This window comes from Cataglyphis hispanica, chromosome 22 (assembly GCF_021464435.1).
Source record: "Cataglyphis hispanica isolate Lineage 1 chromosome 22, ULB_Chis1_1.0, whole genome shotgun sequence".
NCBI lineage: Eukaryota > Metazoa > Arthropoda > Insecta > Hymenoptera > Formicidae > Cataglyphis > Cataglyphis hispanica.
In genome coordinates this window covers 4,201,043-4,219,410 of record NC_065975.1, presented here as the reverse complement: position 1 = coordinate 4,219,410, position 18,368 = coordinate 4,201,043, and the positions used below count along the sequence as shown (strand labels likewise).

The following is an 18,368-nucleotide window of genomic DNA, read 5'->3' as shown; positions in this document are numbered from 1 at the left end:
GAATGTATCAGCTCGAAAAATCTCATTTACAATTTCAGAAAGAAGCACAATATAAATCTTTTATATATTTACGATAGGACAAAATTTTTAACGGAAATGTAAATGTGATACATTTATCGCGAGAAAATAATAAGAAAATTATTAATTTAATAATATTAAAATAAATTAAACGCAAATCAAATTTCCATTAACATATTATAAACGAATTCCTGTGGAAATACATTTTCCTGTGACGATTATTATGAAATGCGAAAAGAAAGCGCACACTCGAGATCCCCTCGTTCATTATTAACTCCCGTCTTCGCGCTTTAATTACTATCACCTCTTTCAATTTGCATATTCCGTGCTTCCTAGTTTGAGCTTCAAATGACTCGGGCCTATCGCAATTTCGGCGCAAAATAGAGATCCGCGTCAGGAGCGTATACGAGCGTAGGAGGTCGCCCGTTGTTTCCTACACCGGCGTTCGAATCACCGCGCATATCAATTCGACGCTGCAATCCATCAAGCATTGAAATCTTCCTCACTGTTATTGCAAATTTTTCAGATATTTTCAAGAATTTGTCCGAAAACGGGAAAATAGTAGAAAGTGCGTTTTAAATGATTCATCTCTTTTTAGAAAAAGAAATAATGATTCTTCTACATTTTATATACATGTACACAGTTATAATATTTGTCACACCTATAACTATACGAATCAAATTTTCTCGTGATTAAGGACGAAATTGATAAGATTTGATTTTTAAAAATAAGGAGATTAAATATTCATGGATATTAAAAAAGATATAAAAGATTCATATAAAATTTGTTTTTAATAAATAATGTCATTAATTTTACTTTTGTTAATTGATAATATAAATTGAAGATACTTTTTTGTTGAATAAATTGGATAAATGCATATATATATATATATATATATATATATATATATATATATATATAAGATATATTATATTAATTTTCTTACAGCTCTCAAATCTCGAAATATATTCGTCGGATATGTATTCAGCCAGTATCATATTTGCTGTTTATATAAATAAAAGATTGGTTTACTTTTGCAGAACGGACCACTCTACTTGCAATTCGCAAAAAATGTAGCCTGTAGAAAACAAGTCGGATAGGAAAACGAGAATTCGTGGGGCACTCAACGTTCTCGTGACCGTAGAAATGAATATGTTACACGAGAATATGGTGCAGCCAAATGCAATTTGGAAATTACCTCGGGCGTGACGATAATTTAACTTACGCTGTTCGCCGACATGCTGTTACGTGTATTTTCGTTGGACATTTTTACTTTGCTCACGAATTTCGCTGTTAGAGCAACTGCTTATGATATGAGAATATGTGCGGGAAAAAAGATACGAAGCGAGCACTGTACGTAAAGATAATATATTTTATTAGTCTTGATACGGTGCTATTTTAAAATATTTATTTTTGGACTTCAACATTTATATACTTTTTTATAAAACAGAATAGAAATAAAAAAAAAAGAAATTTATTAAAAAAAAATTTTTTCTTGTTTTAATTAATAATATAATTCTTATGAATAATCTTACTCGTGCTTGTTAAAGGCAACAAAATTACATATTTTAATATATGCCGATGAATCGTTCATGCAATAGTGTTAGGTATGATTTAGTGTAACGAGGAGTGTCTTTTAGCAATGACTAGTCGAGCGTGTCGATGTCTGCTTGCACGAAGGATTTTTAATGCGATTTACTGCGGCAACTCATGTCCCCGACAATAAATATCGGTTATCGGGCTTTCAGCCGCGGAATATCACGCGATGTATCGAGTGTCATAGGACGAAGCATGACGCATGGCGAGCAAAATGGTGTTGTCATATATTAAAGAATTATGATCTTAATCATACCGTGTGTGCACAGGTTGCGCACGCATACAATACAATGTTTGATTACGATAAAGTTTGTACTACATTTTTATTCGGTAATTATCGATATTATAAAAACTTCATGTATATGATTTAAAACCCTTATTCTCTGGGTGCAGCATAAAAAAAATCCGTTACGAAATATTATAAACTTCCATTATAAATCCTCAACAATATTTGTAAAATTCGATATAATGAAATTATGTAATACATTTTTAGGAATAAAATCATTTATATCGGTATTTTTTCTCTTAATAATTGTCAGCATTACAAAAATTTTTCTAGTAATAATATTTTTTGCAGCAAGATTATTTTTTGATATTTAAAGCAATTTTTTACATTCGGATATTCCAATAAATGCTAGAATTTTTGTGATTTAATCTATTAGAGATTTTTCATTTTAGGAATCAATGTCAACATATCTCAATTTGATATAATCGACGAATTTACAACTAGATACATTAGTCGTTATAAATAATTTTTCCCTCAAATAATCTTACTAGAATATCACTTAATAATCTCTCTCTCTCTCTCTCTGTCTCTTCCCCTCTCTCTCTCTCTCTCTCTCTCTCTCTCTCTCTCTCTCTCTCTCTCAACTCTTAAACCCGAGCGCGAAAAATTAATTAAAGTTTCTACATTTGCTCAGAACTACTCTTTCGCAGTTTTCTCGGACAAAACTCCTTTTCACAAAATATCCCAGTTTTCAACAGTTTCCTTAATTATCCTTCTTCTCATTGGATTCCCATAACTAATCGGATCCAAGCATGTACATGGAGGGATGCATTATTATGTATTTGTTAATTTATACAAAAGAGTAGTCTGATTATTGTTTTGTATAGACAAGAGCAAGTTCTGTGAACGGAAATAAAGCTCATTAAGATAAGATGAATTAGTAGAAAGAGTTAACTTTTTAAATTTCTCTTACTTAATAATCTTTGCTAGAATCTTGTAAAATACTTATAATGTTCAGTGTTGCGAGAAAATTATGATACATCTTATTACATGTTTTTTTTTTTTTTTTTCTAGTTCAACAGCAATTGCTTCACAACCAAAATGATGTCAACAATTTTAATTAACATTAATTTATGCGTGCGTTAATTTATTTCTGCTCAAAGTTTGTTTTCAAATAACCTCGATTACATCTATCAATCCGTGTGCAGCAATTCAATTTCATATTGTTATGATAATTCAATATTGTTAGATTAATTAGTTGCTCGAATCGTCGAAACATTTAACGACTTTGCCACAGTTAAACTCAATTTAATAGAAACTATTGATGTTTATGCTTTCAGAAGTGGTATACGATTTAATGGAGGCGTCGGTGTCGTCAATGACGGACGATAACAATCTTTATATAGATGACGGTCTGGACGGATTCCCGGCGTTTGGCTTCCGACCCGGATCCGAGGTGAAACAACCGCACAGATTGTACCTCCCGGAAAAGTTGCCAGCCGAGTTCACTCTAGTGGCCACATTTAAGCCGACCTCTTTCCGTACGAGCTACCTCTTTGCCGTCCTTAATCCCTTCGAAACCGTCGTCCAATTGGGCATTAGAATTTCGGTAAGCGTATAATATACGTCTTTTAAATCTCCAAGTTTTTCCGCAACCGAGACTTTCGCAACGAGACTTAAATTATTTCCGATTTTCGCCGAGATATCTCTTTTACGAAACGTTATACGATTTTATTAAAGATTACGAGCGAGCTGTATGGCATGACTAAAGTAATAGTAATAGTATAATGTTGAAGAAAATAATAGCGTATATGAAATGAAGAGGGAAGCAAATGCCTTGCGGAAATGAGAAAATGAACGTGAAATAGAACGTTATTTGATATAACTTATATATCAAATTATAAAGAAATCCGCTTTAACATCTGGCTAGTTAGCTCCTTAACAGGATTTTATCAATGTAATTGCGATATTCTTGTAACATTAGTTCATGAATGAATAAGTGGAACAGAGATTATTATATACGCGGCTGTGGTGGAAAGATTTCTTGCAGTTATTTCCTATTCATTCTTATTTTCCAGGTAATATTATTTTCACAGCGACATCAGAATTTAAATTGTGATTATAATTTAGAGAGTTAAAAAAGAAAAAACTTTTTATAATTAAATAGAAAAATTTATTGTATTTTTTTGTTAAAAAATATGCCGGACAAATTTTTTTGTGTTAATTATTTAATACATTTATGTGTTAAATTAACATATTGCTGTTATGTTAATTGAACTCAAGTATTAAATTATTAAAATAATTGAAAAAAAGAACACAATGTTCACTTATTTTTAATTTTACAAAATAGATATGTTCCGTATTATTAGTGACAAGATTTATCTGGTAAAATTTCCGAAAAAGATATTAATTCTATTCTATAAAAAAAGTGAGATTGCTATAAACCGTCAATAACATTTTTTTAAGTTAATTTTATCATTGAAATTATATTGATTTTATACAAAGTTTATTTCAAATTACTTTGAAGTTTGCATTTATTTTGTATTGAAATATTAATATAATATTAGTGTCACCATTTAACATATCCATATAATGTTAAATTAATATAAAATATTGTGTGGATTATTTGGGATATATTTTTTTAATGTGTTAAATTTTTTAGTTATATACATATTTGGCCAAGCATTCAATCATAATTAATATTTAATTAAAAAATACAATAATGCCTAACGTAGTTTTTATTGTGTGCATGCATCTTTATTATGAATTACAATTAATTTTTCTGTCAAGAATGCTTTTTAAGAAAATATACTGTAATATGATATTTTTTTTTAAAATAATTTTCTTATTTTTCATGATTTTTTATATTTAAAATCCAATTGTCTCAAACCATATAGTTATTTTATATGATCTTTACTAAACGCTCCTGTTTTCCGATTCTTTTCCTTTCGATAGTATCATTTAATCTTAAAATTTCTTCTTGCGCCCCTTTCAAGGGCTATTCTCGTAACATGTCACGTACGTGCTTCAAACGATAAGCAAAGCGGATTACTTTGAGCATTTCTAGAAATGTTCGATATTGCTCGATATGCCTTCGATATTCGAAAGTATTTCCAACTATCGACATTATTCAAAATATTAAATTATAACGATACTCGCTTTATTTATTCTAATTTTACAACTCTGTTTTGTAAAAAATTTTTTTTTCAAATTTTAATGCTAATGTATTCAGAATGTTCTAAAACATAGAAAAATCACATTTTTATAAAATGTCCGTATGTGTGTATGTATGTGTGTGCACAAAAAGGATGTGGTTGCTCTAACTTTCGCAAATTTTAAGATCGGGCTAAATTTTTTTATATGAATAGATAGATTATTAAAGATTGGTTGGTATTGAATGTAGCTAGGATCGGTGAAGGGATTTTTTTTTATAAAATTTTGAATTTTTCAAAAAAAGGATGTTGTTGCTTTAACTTTCGCAAATTTTGAAATATTGATTTATTTTACTAAATATTTTTACTTAAATAGAATATTATTAAAGGATGGTTGGTATTGAATTTGATGAGAATTGGTGAAAGGGTTTAATTTTTATGAAATTTTGAATGTTTTAATAAATGTCTGTGCACGCTTTAACTTCCACAAATTTTAAGATATCGGGCTAGATATTTTTACATAAATATAATAACATTAAAGATAGTTGACATCAAATTTGATGAGAATTAGTAAAAGGGGTCATTTTTTATAAAATTTTGAATTTTTTTAAATAAATGTGGTTGCTCTAACTTCCGCAAATTTTGAGATATCGAAGTAAATATTTTTACATGAGACATTTTTACTAATATTATAAAAAGAAGGAAATAAAATTATGAGGAAGCAATGTGCGAGTTTCCAATTTGCACAATTTTTTTTTCTTTTTTTTTCTTTTTTTTTTTTGAAGAAGTGATAATATATATTTGTATTATGCCTCCATTTTATTAATACAGAATATTGTGTGAAAAAAAGTCACATTTGTTTTTATCAATAATTAATTGCTTAATCTCACATTTATACAAACTTGCATTTTATTAATTAAGAAATTTAAATGTTATTAAAATGCAAAGTGTCAAGCTAGATCCACATGAGTTTCACATTTTTTGATTATGCTCGCAGGACGGACCGGGCTCGAACCAGAACGTCTCGCTGGTCTACACGAATTCGGATGAGCATTCGCACTCGGAGGAGGTGGCGAAATTTACCGTGCCGAAGCTTACGAAGAAGTGGTCGAAGATCGTCATTAAGGTTTCCACAACCGATGTCACCTTCTACCTCAATTGCCACGAGATGGCACGACAGAGGGTCACCAGAATCCCCCAGGAATTAGTATTCGATACCGCCAGTACGCTCTACATCGCGCAAGCTGGGCCCCACATCCAGGAACGATACGATGTGAGTACATTTCTCGTTTCTGCAAAAAAGAAAAAAAAAGAAAAAGTTGCGTGGCCCAAATGAAACGAAACGAGCTGAGCTTATTGTGCTAGCGATGTTTTTCATGGAAACCGACCTAGCTAAACTTGCAATGAGTATTCATAACGAAGCAACGTGAATAAAGAGACTTCCCTCCGAATCGAAAATGCAATTTTTTTCCCGAGTCGACTGACACGAGACAAACGAACTTGCGTGAACTCGTGACCGTTGAGGTTAGGATGAATATATTTCGTTTTGTGAAGCCACGCAACGCGACGTCTTCCCGAACGAAATCGTTTTCCTCTCGTTTCGAAATACGCCGAAAAATCTATCTCGTTTATTTGCCGAATATATAAATATATGAATTTATTAAAAAAGAATATGCCAAATTTTCTTTTTGGTACTCTGAGCATTCAAAAATGAATTTCATATATTTCAGGATTTAATTTATATTTTTTTTTATACGCTGAAAAAGAAGATCTCGGATTAATTCTCGCATTTTTTCGAGAAACGAAAATGATTCGTTCGGGAATCTATAATGAATTTTTCCTTACACATTTGTTACTTGTTTCACGGATTTCATCGTATTAAGAGGGTCAGCCATAAACTTCAAAATGAAATGTAAAAACGAACGGCCGCGGAATTAAAAGCGGGTCATAAAAGATAAATCTGTATTGGTACATCCTTTAAGAATTTAATACCATATCCGGCATTATTTCATAAAATAAATAAAAAAGAGAGCAAGGTAAAAGAGTGGCACAAAAATGTAGTGAGCACCATCAAATAAGGGGTAGTGAGTTCCGAAGGAATAGAACGAGTACGAAAGATCCTATATTGACATATCTGTTGCCTCAGTTTCTCACTATTGCTCTCTCAAAGAACATTTGAATGGATCAAGAAGGACATCGCACACAATAAAAATCGAAAGATTTTTATCGTTCGCAATTGTCCATTCAAAGAGCAGCGATTTATTATAGAGAGATTTTTTTGCATTTTGCAATAATCTCCTAAAGATAAGTTTCAAAATTTATGAAAAAGAGTCATATATTTATTAAAGTAACATAATTTTCTAAGAAATTTATGTTTAAATATCAATCCAATATCAGTGATCGTTATATATACTTTAATTTCATGCAATCCATAAACTGATATTGGAATGATCTTTTAGAATATAATTTTTTAAACTTATCTTTTGTAAATGTATGTATGACTATCATTTAATTAAAAAGTAATTGCAAATGAAAATACATTGATAAATAATACCGTCCAACAAAAAATGACTTTTTTTTTAACACTGGAACGGAACTAGTCGTTTTTTATAGATTTTTGGACGTTGAATGTGAATCCGATTTTGAAATTGTTCTATCTTGTCAGAATTTTGAGAATTAAAAATGCAAAAAGGGCTATTTTCACGAACTTTGTCATATTATAGCTGTAATATGTGACGTGCTGGAGAAGTTTTACAATCAAAGTATGTTAGAACTTTCAGTCCTCGAAAGAAATGTTTGGTCTCGATTATTATTAATAAGATATCCATGGTTAAATGTGGGGTGTATTGCTGAAATAAGCTCTGACTTAAGTCATGACGATTTATTAAATAGCTTTCAATTTTGTTTATTTAAACTTATGAGTTTTTCAGGTCGCTGAATACGAATTCAATATCAAAATTGTCAAATTCAAAAGATGGATTTAATATAGATGTGAAAACTTAAATTTTTATAATATTGAGTCTACTATTTTGAATTTGACAATTTTGACATTGGATTCAGTTACCTAAAATACTCTTAGATTTAAATAAACACAATTGAAAACTATTTGATAAATTGATGACCTATGTCATATAGCTAACTTCTGCAATATTCCATATTCAATTATGAATATCTCATTAACCATAATCGATAGAGATTCGAGAGACAGAAATTCCTTTTGAGGGTTGAAAGTCTTAACAGCATACTTTATTTTGATTGCAATAAAACTTCTACGTCACGTAGCTATAATATGACAAATTCACGAAAATAGGCCTTTTTGCAACTTTAATTGCAAGTTTCTCAAAATTCTGACAAAATTCTAATGGAGCAATTTCAAAAGCTAGAGCAGTATCCAAAGACCTATAAAAGACGACTAGTCCCGTTCCGATGTTTTTTTTTGTTTTTTTTTGTTTTTTTTTTTTTTGTTGAACTGTGTGTAATAATAATCATTTTTTTTAAATTTAAGCTATTCCGAGTAAATTTCGGCGACTATTATAATGCATAAATTTTCTACAGAATCGTGCATATATTAATCCATATAAAACCGTCGATGTATGTATAACATGTCAATTAAAGCAGCGTTCTTCGAAGCAATGACGTTGTCATGCTTTGTTCCAAATAATTAATATCACTTGTCAGCGCAAGAGCATGGGAATAGTATTTATGTATCATCCCGATCCTTTAGAACCTCTATATCATATTAACAGCGAGGACAGCGTGATTACATATTACCAATATGGGAGAGGGATAATTAGTTCTCATCCTGACGCAATATGACCATCTACACAAGGGCCACGTGTTGCACATCGATGCACGAAATGCATTGATTTACTCGATCCTTCGTTAATTAGTTATCCTCCATAATAGACGCACTGTATCATATTGCAATATTTCAAATCGGTTATACGTTGCATTACTTTTATCTTGGGCGACGGAGAATTCTCTTGCGATAATTAATTTCTGCGCAATATTAATGAAATTGCGCGAGAAAATTTTTTACAGTTATATTTTATGTCGAAATACAAAATTTAATTTTTGCGTGTTAATTCACATATTTTTAATATGCTTTTATAAGGTCAAGCGAAAAGATGCATGTAATTTCGAATTTTATACATATATTAATTATACTTATATTAATAATATATATATTAACTGTTTCATTATTAACTCCACAAAAATATATATCCGACTAGTTTTCTATCTCAATATATTATTATCTAACCACATGTTCACACACTCTATTTTTCCGTAATCGGAAATTCTTGTCGTTATTAATTTAATAAATGCTATAAAAGTCGTTCGTATCTCAAAGTCGATAATTATCGATCGTTTTAAGATGCAAGATAATTTTCAATTTAATTACATCAATATGAGAAAGAAGAATATCATTTCATATTTAAAATTGTGAAAATTTTATTCGCAAGAACCTTTCTTGATTTCAAAATTAAATCAGAATACATGAGTAATCTAAATGATGACAAATTGATGTTTGCGAGGACGGAATCACGCTTGTCATAAAATTGGGAACAAAGTTTGGAAAATGGATAATTTTTGGATATAATCGCGCTTTCTCTCTTATATTTTAATTATTAAAATTGAAAATTATCAATATATACATATATACCGTTATTAGGGTACGTGTATCTGTCAGTGCATTTTATGCATGCGGATATACATAATTACATCACGTGTGAATATTACTGGTCTGACAATATTTAATGTTTCACGAGTGCATGATCTATCTAAAAAATATTTTTATTATTTAAATAAATTTTTTTTTTAATATTTTAAATATTTATTATTTTGAAAAATATTTATTATTATTTATACTTGATTTTATGTATTGCATTTTTATTCCTCTAAACAAAAAAAATAATATTACTAAAAGTAAGTAAAATATAGTTTATCTACGCGCATTATATATATGAGAAAAATATAATAGAAAATATGAAAACGTAAAAATATTTTCCGCTTTTGTATCGCTTTATATATATATTTTCAGTTTGCAATTGCCATCTCTTATTTACTGTGTGATCAGAACTAACCTGACACAAAAGGTTATTAAAATTTCTTCAATCGCAAGAAGAAAAGTGAAATAATCAGACATGAAAATATGTCTGAATACATGTGTGGAAGAACATTCGCGCGATTCCCAGCGATCTGCTCAGCTTTTCTTGCATTTTTACGCAACAAAAACACCGGAACAGAGTTGCATCGCACCCGGGGGATATTCTTATCGTGTATCCGCTGTCGTTTCGGTCCCGCGATGCTGTTCTCCGCATCTTTCGTTTGACTTTTTCACATCTGCCCGGGATAACAACGAAACGTGGAAAAGTTCCGCAGCCATTCCGATCAACACGATTCGCAAGTTCTCACCCCGTGCGGACTAATCTCTATAAATTGTGCCGTCTCTCTCCCTCTCTTTTTCTCTTTCGACGACGGGAAGATGCTTTGTTAGGTGATGGTTTCGTAAGAAAAATATACGAATACGAGCTGCAATTTTCTCGCAATACAGCACGATATTCGTATTTTATATAGCGGAAGCAATGGGGTTTACATAAGCTACGTATATACGTATTATTTTTAAAAAAGCAACGGTCGAATCGTAGATGATATAGTGGATTGAAAATTTTTCCCCTTTTTTTAAGAATTTTTTCATAAGAATTAATTATCTATATTTATTTCTTATGAAACGTATAAGTCTCTTACGTATTATATTTTTGGAAAAATTATTTTTTGTATATTTACACGCATCAAATAAAAAAAAACATCTATTAGAAATAAAAGAAATATTGTACAAAACATTTGCTCGATTGCAAAATTACTTGTGTAGGATTTATAGTAGTTAGTTGATATCATGCATATCGAAAAAGTTTTTAAAAATTTATTCTTCTAATAATTTCCATATTTTAATACAAATGAAAAATATTATTATTTCCACCGACCAAATTTAACTTTACATCCGGGGAATTCTCTTGTAGTTGGAAATTGATGTTTTTGTTTAATCAAATAATTTTGATTATTCTATTTTATGATGTTTATAATAAAAAATATTCTGCGTATATTTTTGATTATCACATTTCATTTCGAGAAACATTTATTATTTGCGTGTCATATTAACTCGGTTTTAGTTGTCATATTTTGGTAATAAAACTCATTAAAAATATAAATTTAACGTAAAATATGAAAGAAAAAACTGCACTGTAAACATATAACATATTGTATATCAAGATAACTTTCTGGTGGAAAAAAGTAAACATTTTTTATATACAGGGTGTTCCAGGCCTACCGTACCATTTGCTAAATCCTTGAGATCATTTTAAGATGATTTTTCCTCAGCACAAACGTCGAAATAATAATTTCTGTGTTATAAGCAATTCAAAAAGAAGGACTATTTACAAACTAACCTTTATAGAGAATTAAAATTACATTCTTTAAGTAATTTAATTCGTTAACTTAATAGAGTTGATTTTAACAGAGAAAAAAATAAATTTATATAATTTATTAAATTTATAATTTAAGGCTTAGTTATTAAAAGTATATGATGTTACTAAAAATATATGATAAAAAATTAGAAACTTGCAAAAAATAATGATCTCTCTTAACATTTTTGCTGAGGAAAAATCATATTCAAATAATCTCAAGAGTCTATTATTAGCAGATGATGCGGTAAGTCTGGAACACCCTGTATAAGCAAAATAAATTTGTAAGCTAAAATAATTAAATACATATTTTTGCAGCATTATTATAAATAAAAAAACTGAATTATATATATATATATATATATATATATATATATATATATATATATATATATAGAAAAATATATCTTTCAGTAATACTTTTTTTAAAATTGTTCTAATATTTACATCTATAACAAATAGACAATTCCCAACCGTTTTATATTTTATTAAATTTTCTCTTCTTTTATATTACAAACCTCTTTATGCTCCTAAACGAAGATAATGAAGATGGAAGGTTTGATCCTTTTTGACATTTGAGAATTGGACAGTCTTGTCGATAAATTACTGATCTCCCATTACTGGAATAGATTGACTCTCACAGAACCGCAGTTATTCCGAGTGTTTTGGGCAATTTTGCTGCACTGCGGTTCATCTCCACACATCGGCCTCGCAATATGCCCGGCATGCTCTAAAATCCGTAATTATCCTGTATGCACGCAAATGCTTATTCGCGTGCCGCGTTTATCTGAAAAGTTCACGCTGCGTGCATATACATAGAGCCATCAGCGATTGATATCTTGCAAAATCTATAATAAATCTCATTTATAATAAACTTCAACAATAACCAGCAAAAATGCAGCTTAACAAAATTTTTGTGATTAATGCAGTAATCATTTATTTATTTATTTATAAACGGGAAAGAAGACTCTTTAGTACAAAAAGAAGGAAAATGCAATTACTATTTCAACATCAGAAAAATTCAGATTAAGATGCTGAGAGAATAAATAAAAAAAAAAAACACAGATACATAATAAGAAAAAAAAAGAAAAAAAAACAAAGCTTTTTCTATGAGGAAGCAAACGAAGAAGAAAGAATAATGGGAACATTTTATTTTGATATTAATATAATATTGATGATTGTGCACACAAATTTATATATTTCAATGTTTGTGATTGAATTTAAAATTAAAGATACAAAAATGTCTTATTTATAAAATATGACAGCCAATTATCTGTCTTCTTTATGTTTAAGCCCAATGACAGATTATCTAAATTAGGTTTAAAAAAAAAATTATATTTCTTTTAAAACGATTTAGATTAAAAAAGGTCTTCAACTGAGAGTTTTATTTTCACTATGTGTGAATGCAAAAATATTGCAGCACGTATATTCTATTTACGTTAGAAACATGTCAGCTTTATATTACATTAATACCGCAAAATTAACTTTTATATATGATACTTAAATTTGCATAGAACTTGCGTTGCTACGTTTGCGAAATATCTGAAAAGTTATCGCGAAAAGAAGACAAATCTCGTGATGATGCTACTGCCGTGCATCTCGAAATTACAGGACTCCAATTACGAGATAAGACATACCGTTGAGAAGAAGAGAGAGACGTAGAGGAAAGAAACTTACGACGAGATAAAGTAAGAAAAAGATTTCGACATCCGCGCGGAGTTTAATGTCGCGATGAAAAAAAAAAGGAGGGGGGCCATTAACCCGAGCGTTGCCCCTTTAATTCCGCCGTATTATTACAAACAGCAGCGTACAATGCGATGGAAAAATTAGTACGATGCTTTGCGCGAGGCGAATTCTGCGATAAGAATACCCTGAGGATCTTCCGTTGCGTCGCGGAGCAAAACGCCCGTGCCGTTACCCCATCCTTAGTAAGGAGGGGTGTCTGTAAGAAAAGGCAGGGAAAGAGGTCGTAGGTAACGAGGACGAAGTGCACGTGCAACGTGCGCCAACATAAGCAAGCCCGGAATACGGAATATAGTCCTGGAATAGAGCGCAGAGGCCTGTTGTAACATTCGAATAAAAGCGGCAGTCGACCGGCCTCGTTTTACTTGAGCTTTGACACAAAAGCGCGTTTCCACTGCCGGAGAAAAGAATGATCGCGGTTTCCTTGTAAAAAATTAATCGTTCGCCAAAAATGTCAGCGCAGTGATCTATTATTAATGAATTCCACGACTTGAAGAATTCTTATTGAAACGAGCTATTTGTGGCTCAGATAAATGTTAATTCTATGCGTGTTAATTCAAATATATTAAAGGCCTATATTAAAAATCTTATACTAAGATTTTTATACAGGGTGATATTTTAAAAAATTAGTCACAAATAGAGTAAGTAGCACAAAATGTGCAAATTATTGAATTTGATAGTTTAACTTTGTAACTTGTTTATAAATAAAATATTTAAAAGTATTAATTGATTGAAATAATTATTGAAATCTCTAACAAAAAATACATACATATATGTGACACATTATTATCTTAAAATATTTATTTTAAATTTCATCAAAAATATAAATAAGATTTTTATCAACATATGATGAACTTGTATTGCATATTTGTGTGATTATTTTAATATATAAATATATTCCAGGATTGTAAAACAATACATATACTCAAAATAGTAAATTAAAAAATTTTAATGAGCCTGATATTTTTTTAATGAGTAATGATTTTCTCTAAAACAGGATAATGCGCAATTTAATAATTGTTATAAAATTGTGATGAAATTAATTTTTGAGATAACTTTGAGTGACGTAAGACAGGCTGGTGAAGAAATTTTTAAAGGTTAGTCGTTAATAATAAGTAGCACAAAGTATGCACTTATTGAATTTAATAATTTAATTTTATTTATAAATAAAATATTTGAAAATATTAATTGATTGAAATAATTATTAAAATCTCTAACAAAAAATACATATATGTGACATATTAATTTTTTTAATTTGTAAAATTTTAAACAATTATTTTAAGATTTTTATCAACATACAAGGAACTTATATATATTGTACATTTGCTTTATTATTTGATTATCTTACAGTTAAATATTCCAGAATTGTTGAAACAATACATATACTCGAAGTAATAAATCAATAAATTTTAATAAGACTGATATTCTTTTTAACGAGTAATAATTTTCTCTAAGACAACATAATGCGCGATTTATTAATTGTTACGAGGAAATTAACCTTTGAGACAACAATGATGACAACGCTGACTGCGACAATTCTATTTAGACAACGTCTTGAAAAATGCTATAAACAGTCGAGTCTACTTAACCTCGGGCCGCGCGACTCATTTAGCCAGCATTAATTAAAGGCGGCGCCGCATAAGATGATATTTTTAACAATGATTCTCTCACATGCCTTTGCTCTAGCCGGTCGTAAATACGATACGCGCGATCATAAAATTTTAACTACGCGACCAGGCTTGCGGCTTTTTTTCGCTCGTGCCACTTCCGTTCTCGCAACGAGAACCATTACGGGCCTCCCGTCGGGAGGCTGTGTGCGACGGTTACTTCATTAGAAGAAATTAGCCATTTAGGAGCAGCCGGGCCCGTTGTAGCAACTCCATATACCTTCATTATTGTATAATCACGGAGATAATTACACACTTGCAATATAGCGGTAAAAATTAACGAGTTTAATCACCAGATTAACAAAACGGAGGAATAATTTCTTTTTTCGCTGGTGACGAAGAGCTAACCGAGTTTTGTCTTGGTTTCATTATATTTGGATTATAGACCGCTATTGTTCAAGGATTTAATTTAATTATTTCATTTCAATTATTTAATTTAATTATGTCATTATTAATTTAATAATTTCAATGTCTATCTAGTAGTTTACTGAATCATAAATGTAGATATAAAAAAGAAATAGTCTTAATTATTAAGAAGATTCGGATAATGCATATTATTAACAGATGTAGAGAATATACAGGATGTCTCATTTTAATTGTGCCGATTAATTATTGTCCCCGATTAACATCGCAGAAAATGAAAAAATGCTTTAGACAAAAGTTATTGATTATTAAAAGTTTTGAGGGAAACATTCGATGGTGACCTTGAGCTTATCGTAGATAACCTTGTTTAAGGTTAACTTTAGTTTTTCAAATAGAATGATCTATTTTTGACACCGGAAATTGATAGAGGAGGAAATTTTTCGTTAAAAACATATTGTCATATGTGAGGTTAGAGTAACCCCTAAAGGTCATATAAAGATCATTTTGTGTGTAATCGTGATCAGTTTGATGAACGAAAACTGACAATTCTAGTTAATCAAAATCAATATATGATCTAGCCAGTCAAGGCAAGATCTAAGCATTTTTTCATCCGACCACTTTCTGCGATGTTAATCGGGGTGCACAATTAAAATAAGACACCTTATATATAGTTTGTCAAATTAGTTATTTATTTATTTTTTGATATTTATTTAAATTCAGTAATATTGTTTTGGAGTTATATTTGTACCTTATTTTGCAGAATTCATAATAAAAATTATTGATTCTAATATAATTATTAACAAAAATAAATTATAAGAGATATCTCAATTCTTCATCACCAACGAAAGAAATGATTTTCCTGTTTCATTAATCCGCTGATTAAAACTAGTTAATTTTTATAGCTGTACCGTAAGTACATAATTATTTCTGTGATTGTATAACAATAATTTTCATACAAAAAATTATTCTAGAACGTTTTTTTGAATATTATTATTATATACTTATTATCTTTTGGACGTCTTATCAGAATTAAACAAAATTGGTCTAATTTAGTTTTAATTATCCATCAAATTTATTTTGCAAATGAATAAAGAGTTTTGAAGTTATTTTTAAAAATCATCAAAAAGACGTGATTTTTTTTTAAGTTTATTAGCTAGTATTTTTTAACGAAGCGTTTCCAGACCTATGTTTATTGGAATTTTTGCCTTTCAAATTCAATTTCCTATAAGATTCTGAAATTTCATTGACCTGACCTGGAACACCCTGTATATCGTGGGAGTATTAGCGTGCATGGAATTTGGCGTAAACCATTTTTCAAAGGATCCCGAAATCTCAGAGAGAGACTCGTAATATATTCGGTAAAATTACCCCGGCGCGATCCGCGCACCGGTTATGCCACGTTTTAATATCACGCGTTACCGGCAAACAAAATGAACGATGAGAGCGAGGATGCGCATTCTGCGTTCTCATAAGCCGCCATGCAGCATCACCCATCATCTTCATCTCGCTTAGCATCGAACGACCCCCTCTTCCGACAATCTTTATCGGTGTTTCGCGAAACGCCACGAAGGGAAAGGAAATAGAGCGCATGTATTTTCAAACACACGATTAGAACACATTTTCGAGCACGTTTAGAATAATTCCACTGTGCTTGTGTATGTATGTGCATGTGAATAAACTTTTTAAATGCTCAGAATAATTTTTCAAGATGTCATCTTAAAAGTTTGAGCGACGGATTAGTGTTTTTCTTGAGATTAATAAATCTGTAATGAAAATATTACAGCTTAAAGTCGCTAAGCTTTGCTGCATCAACGTCAGTTAGCGTTGACTATATTGTAGTAAAACTTTTTTTTTTTTCTTTACGTATAATCCATCACAGACTGAAGTCGCGATCATCCCCAAAGGGGATGATTAATCCGACTTGATTAACAAAAGCTAAAGATTGTTAAGCAGAAATTATAAATGTCGTAGATGGGAACGCACTTCTATGCTTCTTAAATCAACTTATCATCTTTTCGCGTTATGAATTTTTTAAAATTGTTTTTTAACTTAATCAGAGTTTGATATATTTTTAAAATTATCTTTTATATTAAACCGTGTGTGAGAAAAAAATTTAATATACTTCATTTTCTAATAAATTTTAAAAAAAGAAGAATATTTACTAATAATACCGTCCGACAAAAAATGACTGTTTTTCAAACACCGGAACGGGACTAGTCTTTTTTATAGGTTTTTGGACGTTGAATACCGGTTTTTAAATTGCTTCATTATGTCAGAATTTTGAGAAATTTGCAATTAAAGTTGCAAAAAAGGACTATTTTCATGAACTTTGTAATATTATAGCTACAATATGTGATGTGCTGGAGAAATTTTATTACAATCAAAATAAAATGTTGATAGTTGACTTTCAAATTTCAAAAGAAATTTTTGATGTTAGTTTATTAATAAAATATCTATGGTTCAATATAAAGTGTATTGCTGAAATTAGCGATTTATCAAATAGCTTTCAATTTTGTTTATTTAAAGTTTATTTATTTATGAGTTTTTTAGGTCATTGAATACAAATCCGATATCAAAATTGTCAAAATTCAAAATGGTGAACTCAATGTGGCAGATGTTTAAAACTTGAATTTTTCTAATATTGAATCCGCCATATTAACCATCATTTTGAATTTTGACAATTTTGACAATTTCGACATTAGATTTGTATTTAGTCATCTAAAAAATTCTTAAATAAACATAATTAAAAACTATTTCGTAAACCATCAATAAGACACAGCTAATTTCTGCAATATCCCATATTTAACTATGGATATCTTATTAACTATAACCGACATAAAAAATTCCTTTTGAGGATTGAAAGTCCAACAACATACTTTATTTTGATTGTAATAAAACTTTTCCGTCACATATTTTTATCTATAATACGAAGGAGTTCTTGAAAATAAAATCCCGCAATTTTGAAACCGGATTTATGTTCAGTGTCCAAAAATTTATAAGAAACGACGTCTCGTTCCGGTGTTCTTTATTTTTTTTTTTTAAACTGTATAATTGAAGAATAACGCGACCAAGATATACGTCTCATTAAATGGCAATTTCTACATACCAGAAGCCAGCGTCTCTCTTACCTCCAATTTCCTGG

General features: G+C 30.0%; 1 protein-coding gene across 5 annotated transcripts in view; it reads left to right on the top strand.

Moving 5' to 3' along the window:
• Window positions 1-18,368, top strand: part of LOC126857720 (collagen alpha-1(XVIII) chain) — a 296,284-nt gene that overhangs the window by 83,061 nt on the left and 194,855 nt on the right. For all 5 annotated transcript variants that reach the window (XM_050607420.1, XM_050607416.1, XM_050607418.1 and 2 more), the window contains exons 3-4: window positions 3,181-3,449; window positions 5,990-6,265. In XM_050607420.1, coding sequence (XP_050463377.1) covers window positions 3,181-3,449; window positions 5,990-6,265 — 545 coding nt within the window. The remainder of the gene's footprint in view (window positions 1-3,180; window positions 3,450-5,989; window positions 6,266-18,368) is intronic.